We start from the raw sequence: 13,047 nt of genomic DNA, 5'->3' as shown, positions 1-13,047 counted from the left end.
TTTCGGTAATGACTAAGAAGATTTTTGTTATCCCGACCCTAGTGGTCATATCACATTGAGTCTGACTACGATGAGTAGGTTATGTGGTTCAGAGAACCAAGTTTGATGTAGCATCCGACTTAAACCAAACAATTGAAATCAAAGCGATCAATAGAAGTATGACACTCCTTGTTAAAGAAGTTGGTAGCTAGAAATGCTACATGTTAAAATGTGATTATATCACATTAGACGATGAAGGAAGGTATATTCCATTCCGGAATTTGACTCTAAGAGACCTGAGTCTAAGCATTGCTACATACGATGATAGGTCATTAGAATATGACACATCGGTCAATTGTAGTAATCAAATTAACTTATCCTAAGTTTGTTAAGAAGAAGAACGAGTCTCTGATAAAGAATGAGGTTGTGAAACGAAGGTCATGATTGAAAGTCTAACGAGCAGGTGCAAGACCGAGCACCGCCTGCAGTCAAGGAGTCCAAGAGTTAGATACTCGTTCAAAGCAACATGGAAGTTACAGTTATTACCTAGGATGAAGAGATAACATATGGATTCATTATACAATCCTGTTTTGTTGATGATTGCGGGACGTAATCATCCTAAGGGGGAGATAATTGTAACGCCCGTAGATCCGGGCTAGTCAATTTAGAGGCAATAGGGGTCGAAAACGACTTTTCAACAAAATATTATTAAAAATAAATAATCTCAACCAAGTTCTAGTATATGTTACAAGGTTTCCGTACATATAAAGAGCGTCGAAATCCGAGTTATAACGAAGAAGTTATGACCCGTCGAAGTTTCGCGGCGGAACCGACACGATACCGGGAGGCGTAAATAGTGAAGTTACGATAGAGCGAGATTTAGCCTTAGCGATCTAAATGAAAGTCGTAGCATATGTTAAACCGATAGTGTGCATAAAAAGAAAATCCAAATCTAACTTCGTATGAGGAAGTTATGATTTTTCTAAGATTTAGAATAGCAGTGCACAGCCCGAAATCTGAATTTTAGATCAGTAGATTTTTAGCCAAAATAATCTAAACAATAAGTGAAGATATCGTTAATAGGAGTTAAATGATAAAAAGACAGTAAAAAACGGAGCTCGTATGCGAAAGATATGGGCAAAGCTTAGTCCCTACTCTTCGAGCGTTGTGAATTCGATACAGTTTTGTAAAATCTGAGATAGAATGAGAATTAGCCAACGAGGTCTAAATGAAAGTTGAATATCTCATTAATAGGAACTCAACGGTAAAAAGACAGACAAAAACGGAGCTCGTATGCAAAAGTTACGGACGAAGCTTGGAGACTACTTTACTATACAATTCCTGTAAATAAGAGATGAACTCTTCATAATTTCTTCACACCTTCAAACCATTGTTTCTATCTCTAACTTCTCTCTAACCTCCCTAAACCCCTCCCAAGTCTAGGGAACCTCCCTATCACGAGAAGAAAGCCCAGGAGCGCCCGACGGCTCCGAGAAGAAAAGCTTTCGGCTCGGAAACGCTGCTCCAGCGAAGCCTGGTTTTTAATAAAAACCCGCTGTAAGTGAGTTACGCCTATACTATATTTAATATAGATTTTATTTAATTATAGTAACATTATTAGGACCTTAAAATAATTATTTGGGCTATTATGAGTTATATTGAGTGTTATTTAACGCTTATATAATAATAATAATAGCTAGACTATTAATTAATCGCGATTAACGTTAAAACTAAACTCTAGTGGTATTAATATTAGGTTTTGGTCAAGGAAAAATTGTTTTGAGATAACGAAGTGTTGTTCAAGTACCGAGTCACCACCTAATCAAGTGAGTGCATAGTTACTTTCAGCTTACACATAGATATGAAGTATTTTATATAAATTACGTGCTATGTGTGCATATTATCTGTATACTTGCTATCTATGATGGATGAATGATTTTATACACATTTTAAATGATTTAAATAGTATATGTATTTTATATCTACGAAAATGTTGGGATAAGACATGGGTAGATGTAATAGATGAAATATGAGTTGGATGATGAGTTGAGAGGTGAAATAGACCGTGAGGTGAGGGTGAGAGGTGGACGATGTGAAAAGCCTTTTTCCCAAATGATGGCCCCGTCATTCAGCAGAGTATGGATGACAACCACAGACTATTCTAGACAGTCCAGTGGAACACTAGCAGGCTCGCAACCTATAGGTGTTGTGAACGACGTGTTCACCGGTGTACTCTAAAAACCCATTGATATGTATTGCGAGTGGACTCTCGAAAACGATACTGTCAATCAAACCCGACAGATGCGCCTATAGGACTCTACCGGCAGAAGCGCCTAATAGAGAACCTCATAACCCCGGCAGATGCGCCTAAAGGACTATTTCGGCAGATGTGCCCCATAGAGAATGTCACAATTTTGGTAGTTGCGTCCTAGTGACAGAACTAGCAGATTGTGCTTGACAGATGTGTCATTTACAACAATGGAATTCGTACCTATTCCTTAGGATACTCCTGAGGAATAAATGAACGAGAAATACATGATTCTTAGGGTAGATCCTTAAGAATAAAGAAAATAATGGGGATGAGTAACTGGGTTGATTGTTTAAACATAATAATTATATTATTGTGGGTTGAAAACCCTATGTACTCACCAGGCTCCCAAGCCTGACCCACTCAGTTTCTTGTATTACAGGTAGTGGCGCATGAGCATAGATGTGATGTCTTTGGATGAGAGATTAATGGATTTTAGGCCTGTAAATACGGAATAATGTAGTAAGGCCTATGTTGTATTGTTTATGCTTATGATCTGTATCGAACATGACATCCCAAGTCTTTTTAAATGAAATACATTTCTATGGAAATGCTTTTGATAAATCTTTATCATATTTTGTTTTGGGACAAATTCCGCAACACTTTTATTTAAAATATTACTCTGATTTTTAAACAAAGCATAAACAAAATCGGTCTTTTCTGACCGTGAAAATGGGGATGTCACAAGTACCTAACTGAATGTATGATTTTAGAATTGAACAAAGAATTATTCAATAAAAACTTACTTTTTTGGATAGAAACTTACGAGATTATAGAAAAATTGAACTATTGAGCAATAAAGAAAGGGTAAACAAGAGAAAGGGTGTTTTACTAAATAAGTTGAATAATGTTTTATTAACAAGAAAGCGTGTTTTATTACAATGTCTTCATCCCACATCGATAGTGAGAGTAAACAAGAGAACGTTTCCTCTTCTATAAATAGGAAATGTTGTGAAATGTTTCAAAGGGACCTAACCATGAGAACTTCCTTATGCCTACCTTTTTAGGATGTTAGAGGCTATTTTTTGGTGAGATTGTCTCTATTGGCAACTGTCCATTTATGTTTTAGAATCCCGAAAATGGTTTTGAACAAGATTTTTTTAGGTTCAAACAGAGTTTTAGTTGAAAAACCGTTATGTAGTTTGGTATATTGAGTTGAATCGGTCTAAGTTTGATCAATTTGGACCAATAAAGGAAGCATTTTCCTTTCAGCACAGACATTTGAAACTCCCATTATTTTTCGAATTGTTTCTTATAATATTATAAATAAGTTACCTAAACATAAAATTATAATTGTTTGAAAAATAAATTTGATTCAAAAACACAAAATATATTCAAACCGGGTTTCAATAGAAAAAACGTTATTTAGTTTGGTTTATTAAGCTGAATCGGTCCGAGTTTGATCAGTTTAGACCAATAAATGAAGCATTTTCTTTTCACCGCATACATTTGAAACTCCCATGATTATTCAAAGACAAAATTGCAAAAATGGTCCCTATGGTATGCATTTTTTTGGGGTTTTAATCTAAACCACGACTTTTTTGGATTGGTGGTCCTTTTGAGTTATTTTACATGTAGTTTTGGTCCATTTCCAAATTAAAAAGACTATTATACCCTTAATAAATTTAATTTTCATTTTTCTTTCACCTTTTAAAATTATTAATATTATTAAATATAAAACCGGGCCCACCTCTCTCTCTCTCTCTCTCACTCACTCACTCACTCACTCACTCACTCTCTCTCTCTCTCTGTCTCTCTCTCTCTCTCTCTCTCTCTCTCTCTCTCTCTCTCTCTTCCTAATGATCCATCACCTAAACACCCACTCTCATTGTAGAACCAGTGATAAAGAAGGAAAGGACCGGTGATTCTTCACCGGTAGTAGCAGCCCTAACACCCGCTGTTAAACACGCCCGGAATTGATGTTGTACTGTTCTGACACCCCTTCATAGCCTTCTCAACGACTGTCATCCCATTCGTCTCCTTCCCCTGTCAAAGAACTAGAATCACTGATAATGTTTTCCCGGTTCCCCACTGCCACCACCTCCATATCCCCTTTCTTTCCGCCTTCTGCCGAGAAACACCACCACAAGCACCCTATCCGGCTGTTGCTACCCTTTTTAACCCCCACAACCCCATTTGAAGGCTTGAACCGCCGTAAAAATCGACTCCTTCTTTGTGATTCATAGCGAATCAGGAAAAGAAGAAAGAAAGAAGATGTTGCTTGCGGTCCCTTTTCGTCTCCGATCTAATGGGAATCGAAGACCCATTCCCTTTCGTTTGACCGACAGACCAAAAACAACCACAATAAGTCTCGATTTTCACCCTTATTGCTTGATTGAACTCCTCAGGACCACCGATAGTCGCTATTGGTTTGATTCCCGATCAATCCTCTTTTCCTTCCTGTGTTACAGATGATTGGACCAGAAGACGAAGTAGGTCGTCCGAGCGGCCTTGCAATGTCGACCCCCTCTCGATCTTATTGTTTTGAAGACGAAGATGAAGAGTTGCTCCATATTTTCTTGGTTTTTTCTTAAACAACACACTCCAGATTTTCAGATTTGTTCTTGAGGAAGAAGATGATCAGAAAGAAGAGAGAGAGAGAGAGAGAGAGAGAGAGAGAGAGAGAGAGAGAGAGGGTTGGGGCCCAATGTTTATTAATAATAAAACATTAAATTAAATAGAATAAATATAAAATATATATACAAGAAGGGCATTTTAGTCTTTTTAGTTTTTCGAGTGACCAAAACCATAGTAGGCCAAAAGGACTAACAATCCAAAAAAGTCGTAGTTTTGACTAATACTCCAAAAAAATGCATACCACAGGGACCATTTTTGCAATTTTTTCTTATTCAAATTGTTTATAATAATATTATAAGTTACATAATGTTATATAAATATAAAAAAAAAATCTACCTAAACATAAAATTATAATTGTTTGAAAAATCACTTTGATTAAAAAGCACGAAATATATACTAGATTATATTTTATAAATGAATTTATTTTATAATGACATTTTGAAGCATAAAAATACATATAAACAAACTTTCTATATTAAGTACCTAACTAAATTTATGATTTTAGGATTTAACAAAAAGTTATTCATTAAAAACTTAATTTTTTTTATAGCAACTTACGAGATTACTGAAAAATTGAACTATTGAACAATAAATTTTTTGAATAACGTTTTATTTTTATTATTTAATATTTTATTTAACAAAATGAAATTATTGGCAAATAAAGAAATGAGTTTAATTAAAATATCTTCATCCCACATTGATCGTGAGAGTAAACAAGAGAATGTATTCTCCTCTATAAATAAAAAATGTTGTGAAATATTTTAAAGGAGTAAATTATGAGATCTTCCTTGCATTTAACTTTGTATGATGTTGAGTGTATTCTTTGGTGAGATTGTCTTTGTCGACAAGTGACCAATTAAATTGCAGAATTTCGAAAATGATTTTGGAACGTATCTTTTAGATTTGAATCGAGTTTAATAAGGATCCGAGTGTCTCCTGGCTGAGTTAAACAAACTCGCTTCCATTGGAGGCCGAGTTTATGTAAAATGTCGAGTATTTGGTTGTGTTAGCCAAGTTTTACAACACTGTATGTAATACAATTTAAAGTTTTAATCTTATAAAAGATGTCACTATTATCATATGTCCTACATAATTATAGTAATATTTATGATACAAAACATTTTTTTTTTACTATTTAAGATAAAAAGTTGTCTCTATTATCATATGTTGTACAAAATGATAAAATTTAAGATAGATAAAAAGATGTCTCTATTATCGTATTTTCTACATAATAATAATATTTAATATAAACATTTTAATTTAATATGAAATTATTATTTAATAGATAATAATAACAATTTATTTATTTTTAAAAATTAATTTTTTTTCTATTTTAATCATATAACTTTGTATATGCAAAACAATTTCAAGTTCCAACTTTATCTCTTATAATATAGTTCAACATAATACCATTATTAAAAATTAATTTTTATATTTTTTATGAAATTATTATTTAATTGTTAATAACAATGATTTAGTTATTTTTAATATACAATATTTTTTATATCTCACGCAACGCGCGAGCATTCGATATATATATATATATATATATATATATATATATATATATATATATATATATATATATATATATTTATAGGAATGAGTTCTATGGAAAACAAATAACTAGGGCAACATCTACCGGAACCAATAATCAAATGACACGTGTCCATTTCTTTCTTCACAAGTAGTGTATTGTGGAAGTTATTATGGAAATGATGTGTTGTCATGTTTTCATTGGTTCAAATATGTGTTGCCCTAATCATTCATTTTCCATATAACTCTTCCCTATATATATATATATATATATATATATATATATATATATATATATATATATATATATATATATATATATATATATATATATATATATATATATATATATATATATATAACATTGAGCTACAATAGCTTCGCATGTTTAGGTTTGCTCCGACATACACATTTTGAAGAGAGTCGTTAGATTTAAAAAAAAAAAAAAAAAAAAAAAAAAAAAACTACTTGTTTAAAATATATTTAAATTTCTCAATTTCCCTTAATATATTGTGCTATAATTATCCTTTTTTTTTAATTTAAAATATGGTCAATGTTAAATGGACTATATCATGTTCATCACTTTGTGATTGTTCCTCTATGTAATTTACTAGTACTATAACTTATATTTAAATAATTTATAGGTATGATACAATTTTGTATTTTTTGTCTGGTAGATGTTCTTTAATCCTGTTCCTTTTATCCTTTATAGTAAACCCTTCATCACACATATAAGTTACAACCCTACTTCTCTCCATCCTCCCGACAGTTCTCCTACACCACCACATCGCCGCCGTCCTCCTCTCTTCATCCACCACGATTATGGAAAAAGCTGACAAAGAGACTCACGATTTCATGAACGTGGAGTCTTTCTCTCAGCTTCCCTTCATCCGCCCCTCACTACTCGGAGAAAAAAGCATTAGGCTCTTTGGGAAAGAATTTGGTGGTGGCGCCGGTGCTGCTGCCGACTCATCCATCGTCATCATCAACGACGAGTCAGATTCAAACGACACCGCCGCCGTCGTCCAGGAGGAATCTAAAGAAACCGGAGAAAGTAACCGGAAATTCGAGTGCCACTACTGTTGCAGAAACTTCCCAACCTCTCAAGCTTTAGGAGGCCATCAAAACGCACATAAAAGAGAACGACAACACGCCAAACGAGCTCACCTTCAGTCCACCATGTTCCATGGAAGCTTCACGGAGGCACAAATGTACGGTCTTATGAATTACCACCGTCTCACCGCCGCACCCACCCACGGCCCACCCTACTACCACCAACAACAACCACTTTCCTGGCGCCCAAATACTACCAGTAATCTTTACAGTACTACTAGTATTACGAACAACACTAACAGGTTTTACGGAGGGATTACAACTTCAAGCTCTCATCAAACACCCATCAATGGCAGTCCGTTGACCGTGTGGAGATATCCGACGGCTAGAAGCTCGATATTTTCTGACAGCTTGAAGGTGTCAAGAATTGGAACTGGGACTAATTCTCAGATCCGATATCCGTATGAACAGAAGCCTAGTGTTCAAGATCAAGTTAGTTTGGATTTACATCTATAATATCAATTCCTTTTTTTCTCTTTAATAAAGTACATATAGTTGTTATTTTATTAAATTCCAATCATTATGTGATGATCATTACATCGTAATTACCAACATCTCAAACTCTTAACCTCCCCAGATCCAAAAAATCTTAGAAAAAAAAGAAACCAAAATCAAAAGAACATTTGATATTGGAAATGAGGCCATAATAAGATGCCATTTTTGATGAAGTTCAAGAAGAGGTTTCAATGGTGGTGGTGCACAGGTGCTGTTATTGTTTGTGCTATAACCATATCCAGAATGCAAAAAGTACAAGTGTCAGTTGCTAGTTATGGGCTTCTGTAGTTGTACATTTCTCTTTTAGTCTTCTAAATGTACATTGTTTTGGAATTCTGCAGATACACCTTTCATAAACTACCACAATTTTGGAACAAAATGCTTCCCTAGATCTTACCAAAACCACACGTGAACAATTTAATTATCCTATGTTTGTTAGTATGTGATAACAAGAATCATATATTAAGGTATTAATTAATGATTGCAAAAAACGACCAAAAGGGTATTTATGTTTTTAATCATTTTTCTTATGTGAGTTATGTCCATTAATTGCCGCTGTATTATTGCTCTCGTGAATTCTGTAGCATTTACAAAGACTTTTTGTTTTCGTTAAAAAAAAGGAGTTATTAAAGTACAGCATAAAGTTTGCAGTTTGTCAATTGAGTTTGAATTTAGAACGATGTTAGAAAATCTGTCAAGTTGATTTTAATTTTTTTGTGGCCGACATATTTTTAATTTATAGTTTAATTTTTTAAAATCTTAAGCATTTCTAGTAATTAAAAATATTCTATAGGAACAATCGCACTTGTCACTTGTCAGGCTCTTCCTGCATCTATCGCTATTCAGAACCTCAATATTATTTCGAGAAATCACACCCAGTCATACATTTATACAAACCCTTTTCTTCATGCAAAAAAGAAGGTCGCACCATTTATAAAAATCATCTGGAAAATGTTATAACAAATGGATAGTTGTAACTAATTTTGATTGTTTCTTGACAAATATTGGTTTACAGTTAAAATCATAAGTATAGTTTTCATGTATAAACACAACCAAACTTCAATTAAGTAAATAAATAGTAATTATTTATAAAATACAATTATAATTTTATATAAATTAATATAGATTTTGTCATTTTTACATGCTCACATATAGGCTTGCGGGAGCGGGCTCGACAACCATAACATGCTCAACAAACACCGTCCCACCAACGTGGCATGCCGAGAGAGAGAGAGAGAGAGAGAGAGAGAGAGAGAGAGAGAGAGAGAGATCTTCCCATGCCGCTTTTGATCTAATTTTTTTTTAAAATGTCATTTTAACTAATCTAATCTCACACTACAAAAATTTGGCTTTGGCGGCAAAACTATTAGCGGCAATACAAAGCAAACACGCTTTGTATCAATACTCATATCGTCGTTAATAGTGTCGCCGCTAAAGCTAAGGGTCTTGATATATGCGCTTTGCGCCCAGTAAATCCATAATGTTGATAAATTAGAGCGATCCAGTGGCTAGGTTAAACCATGTTTTGTAGATGTCGTCTCTTAAGGTCAAAATAAGAGGTGTTGGCAAGTTTTGCCTAGCTAGAGTATTTTACGATTTCGCCGCTAACTATTAAAGTAAAAATACCTTTTACAACTTTATTTTTTCATTTGTTAGATTGAGAGGCAAAATCACTAGAAAGAAAGCAACAATCATAACCGATGATAGATTTTATCGGCGATAGAAGTAGCTCAGACAATATCAACGTATCATTAGTGCGATATATATATATCGCCAATAAACTAACCGTATTAACGGTAATTATAAAGTATTAAGGACATCATAATAGCGGCGATATATAAATGTATTTACGACAAATCCAAATATGTATAGTTGTGATTTTTTTCGTCGCCAATGGTCTTAGTATAACATTTTGAGCATGTAGTGTGGCAATAAATGCTACCGAAAATTAAAATCACATGATAGGAAGCATAACATCACTCTCCCGGCCTAAGACAATTTATAAAAGCAGTTCTAAAATTATTCGATCTCTGATACCTAACCATCAACTAAAAACAACATTTCCTCTATACTTAATTAAACACATAGAAATTAAAAGAAATACAAGTTTGAAGAAAAATGTAGAATGTATGTAATATTTGTGCACTACTGAATAAAATAATGATAGAGTTTTATTATTCAATGATAAAAGAGTATAATTACAATGAAAAGAAAAGATTATATATATATATATATATATATATATATATATATATATATATATATATATATATATATATATGAAAAGTAATTAGGTTAAACCTAACTAAAGGGTGTAGCTAAAAGGGCCCAAACCAACAGGCTTAATATATTTATTGGGCTAACATCCCCCTTAGACTCATTATACGACGACAATATACATTGAAAATTTGTCAGACAAAAAATGAAACCTTAAACTCATTATACGACGGCAATATACATTGAGAGTTTGTCAGACAAAAAAAATGAAATCTACGTCTAGACAATGCCTTCATAAAGATATCAACAATCTGCAAGGTGGATAAAACATGTCGTAAAGAAATAGTCCCTTATTGAAGGTGGTGACCAGTTAAATGCAATCAATTTCAATATGTTTTGTCCGTTCATGGAAGACATAATTCTTGGCAATTATTATTGCACTCTTATTATCGCAATACAAAGGGGGTGGGGTAAGAAATGTGAGCACTCATATCTGCAAGAATCCATCTTAACTAAACAATCTCACTAGTGACGGCAACCATAGCTCTAGACTCAGATTTGTTAGTCGCTCGAGAGGCAACATCTTGTTTCTTACTCTTCAACAAAATCAACGAATCTCCATATATATATATATATATATATATATATATATATATATATATATATATATATATATATATATATATAACCTAGTAGTGGAGTTGTGTTCATACACATCACTATCCCAATCAGCATCACTATAGTCGTGTAGTTCAAAAGAAGACGTGAAGGGAAACACAAGGCTGCAAAACTGAGTACCATGAAGATGTCACAAAATATAAAGAACAACTCTTCAATGAACAATAGAAGGAGCAGTGACAAACTGGCTAAGAACATGAACTATTGTAACGCCCCGTTTCTGGTATGTATTTAATTCTTTAATTGTCATTTTATAAGACCTACTCGACGAGTTGTAGCGCTAACTCGTCGAGTAGATACCAGGTTTGGACGCGGGCTTTAAGTGATCTACTCGGCGAGTCTGCGGCTTGACCTGACGAGTAGGCCAGTCTGGGGGAAACCTTAATATTTAGGGTTTGCACCCTATTTAAGCAACATTATGGGCTTCTTCTCCAGCCTCCATCACCTCCAGAGCAGCAATCCTGAAACCCTAATCCTCCATAAGTGATCTTGAGCTTTCTTTGTGATTTTGAGAGTTATTAGGTGTATTTGAAGCTTGTGAGAAGAAGAGGAAGAAAGAGGACTTCAAGAGAAGATTGTAGATCCAAGAGCAACATCAGCTTCTCTTCACTTTCTGGTAATCAAGCCTCATACTTGACTTGTAGTTTCTTAGATCTCCTTGTGGTCATCTTTATGAGGTTTTGGGTCCAAAGAGCTTGACCTTTGAGACTTGGACGCAAGTCGATTTGCACTCAGATCTGCAACCTTAGAGGGTCCTCATGGCATAAAGGTGCCATCTTTATGGCCATGAGAACCCCAAGTATGAAATAAACCTCATTTGTGGTCTTTTGAGCATAAAATTCCCATGTATGAACGTAAAGTTCATGGATTTACGTGTTATACCGATCTTAGGAGCCTAGATCTACCTTCTAGATGAGTTTTGCCCATCAGAAATCGAATTATTAGACTTGGACATGCATGGACTCGGTGAGTCGTGAGTTGGTTCCCAAAAACTGTTATGGCTCCGAGGAGCCCACTTTAGTTTAGAAGGGATTTGGATGAGTCCAGGGAGGGGACTCAATGAAATGGACAAAGCCATGGATCTGGAAACCATGGGACTCGACGAGTGCAGGAACGTACTCGGCAAGTCCAAGGCCATCTCCTAACTCATGAAGATGGACTCGACGAATTGTTCATACAACTCGGTGAGTCACAGAATGGATGCATTCTTAATATGAAGATAAACTCGACGAGTTCAGGAAGAACTCGGCGAGCCAGATGAAGATTGTCTTGATGTTATGATTGAAGGTGAACTCGTTGAGTTCTTTTTAAACTCGACGAGTAGAGTCGGGTTGGGGGTAGTTGAGAAGATTGGGACTCGACGAGTTGTCGAGCCAACTCGGCGAGTCCGTTCAACTGGGAAGTTGACTTTGACCATGATGTTGACTTTAGCCAAGGGTAAAATGGTCATTTTACCCTAAGAGTAGTTATCAGCTTTTGACTAAGTACCTTTGTGGGATTTTATAGCCAGAGAGTCGCCAGAGCAACAGACAGAGATTCCCTACCTAGAGTTACAGCAGTCAGTCACACGAGGTGAGTTTCCTTCTAGTAGGAATGGGTCTACGGCCACAATGTCGGCTCGTTTAAGTAGTTGTAGTATGTCGGGGTAAGCCCGATGCAACTTATATGTTTCCGAAATTTGGTCCGATGCAGGGGTGGTCCCGAGAAGTAGTTATGTATGCTTGATGTCTTTGTGATTCATGCATGTTTATGTGTTATGTGTTATATGTATGTAGGGGCAAGCCCGAGGCAGTATATGTGATTATGTTATATGCTATGTGTTCTGGGGTAAGCTCGATGTCAGGGCAAGACCGATGTATGTTAGTTATTATGCCATGAATTATATGTTCCGGGGTAAGCCCGATGTATGCTAGTTTATATGTTTATGATATATTTTGTGTATGTGCCGGGGGTAAGCCCGATGCCGGGGGGAGCCCAATGCCCGATGTGGTCGGATGCCGGGGTAAGCCCGATGCCGGACAGGATTCCGATGTTGGGCAAGCCAATGTCGGGATTCGTCACGATGTAGTTGGGTGTAGACCTAAAGTTAAGTTATTTGTGATATGTGTTTTGAATGGTATGTAGTAGTTTGGGGGAGCTCACTA

General features: G+C 35.1%; 1 protein-coding gene across 2 annotated transcripts; it reads left to right on the top strand.

Annotated features, from left to right (window-relative positions):
- Positions 1–7,021: 7,021 nt before the first annotated feature.
- On the top strand, positions 7,022–8,526 carry LOC145086837 (zinc finger protein GIS-like). Of its 2 annotated transcripts, XM_079024673.1 has the most exons (3): positions 7,022–7,945; positions 8,091–8,216; positions 8,350–8,526. In XM_079024673.1, the coding sequence occupies exons 1-2, from the start codon at positions 7,223–7,225 to the stop codon at positions 8,175–8,177; spliced, it is 810 nt and encodes a 269-aa protein (XP_078880799.1). In that variant the 5' UTR covers positions 7,022–7,222; the 3' UTR covers positions 8,178–8,216; positions 8,350–8,526. The 2 variants fall into 2 exon arrangements, with proteins under 2 accessions (XP_078880799.1, XP_078880800.1); XM_079024674.1 differs by lacking the exon at positions 8,091–8,216 and having other exon boundaries at positions 7,025–7,945.
- Positions 8,527–13,047: the final 4,521 nt, after the last annotated feature.

Source organism: Lactuca serriola, chromosome 2 (assembly GCF_051521515.1).
Source record: "Lactuca serriola cultivar US96UC23 chromosome 2, Lser_US96UC23_V15, whole genome shotgun sequence".
Lineage (NCBI taxonomy): Eukaryota > Viridiplantae > Streptophyta > Magnoliopsida > Asterales > Asteraceae > Lactuca > Lactuca serriola.
Note: the sequence above shows the minus strand (reverse complement) of the source record. Positions and strands in the feature narration are given on the sequence as shown.

Coding starts and splice junctions, on each gene's coding strand:
- LOC145086837 (XM_079024673.1), top strand. CDS start 7,223: ATGGAAAAAGCTGACAAAGAGACTCACGATTTCATGAACGTGGAGTCT. Junction 7,946..8,090: donor AGCCTAGTGTTCAAGATCAA/GTTAGTTTGGAT, acceptor TAACCTCCCCAG/ATCCAAAAAATCTTAGAAAA.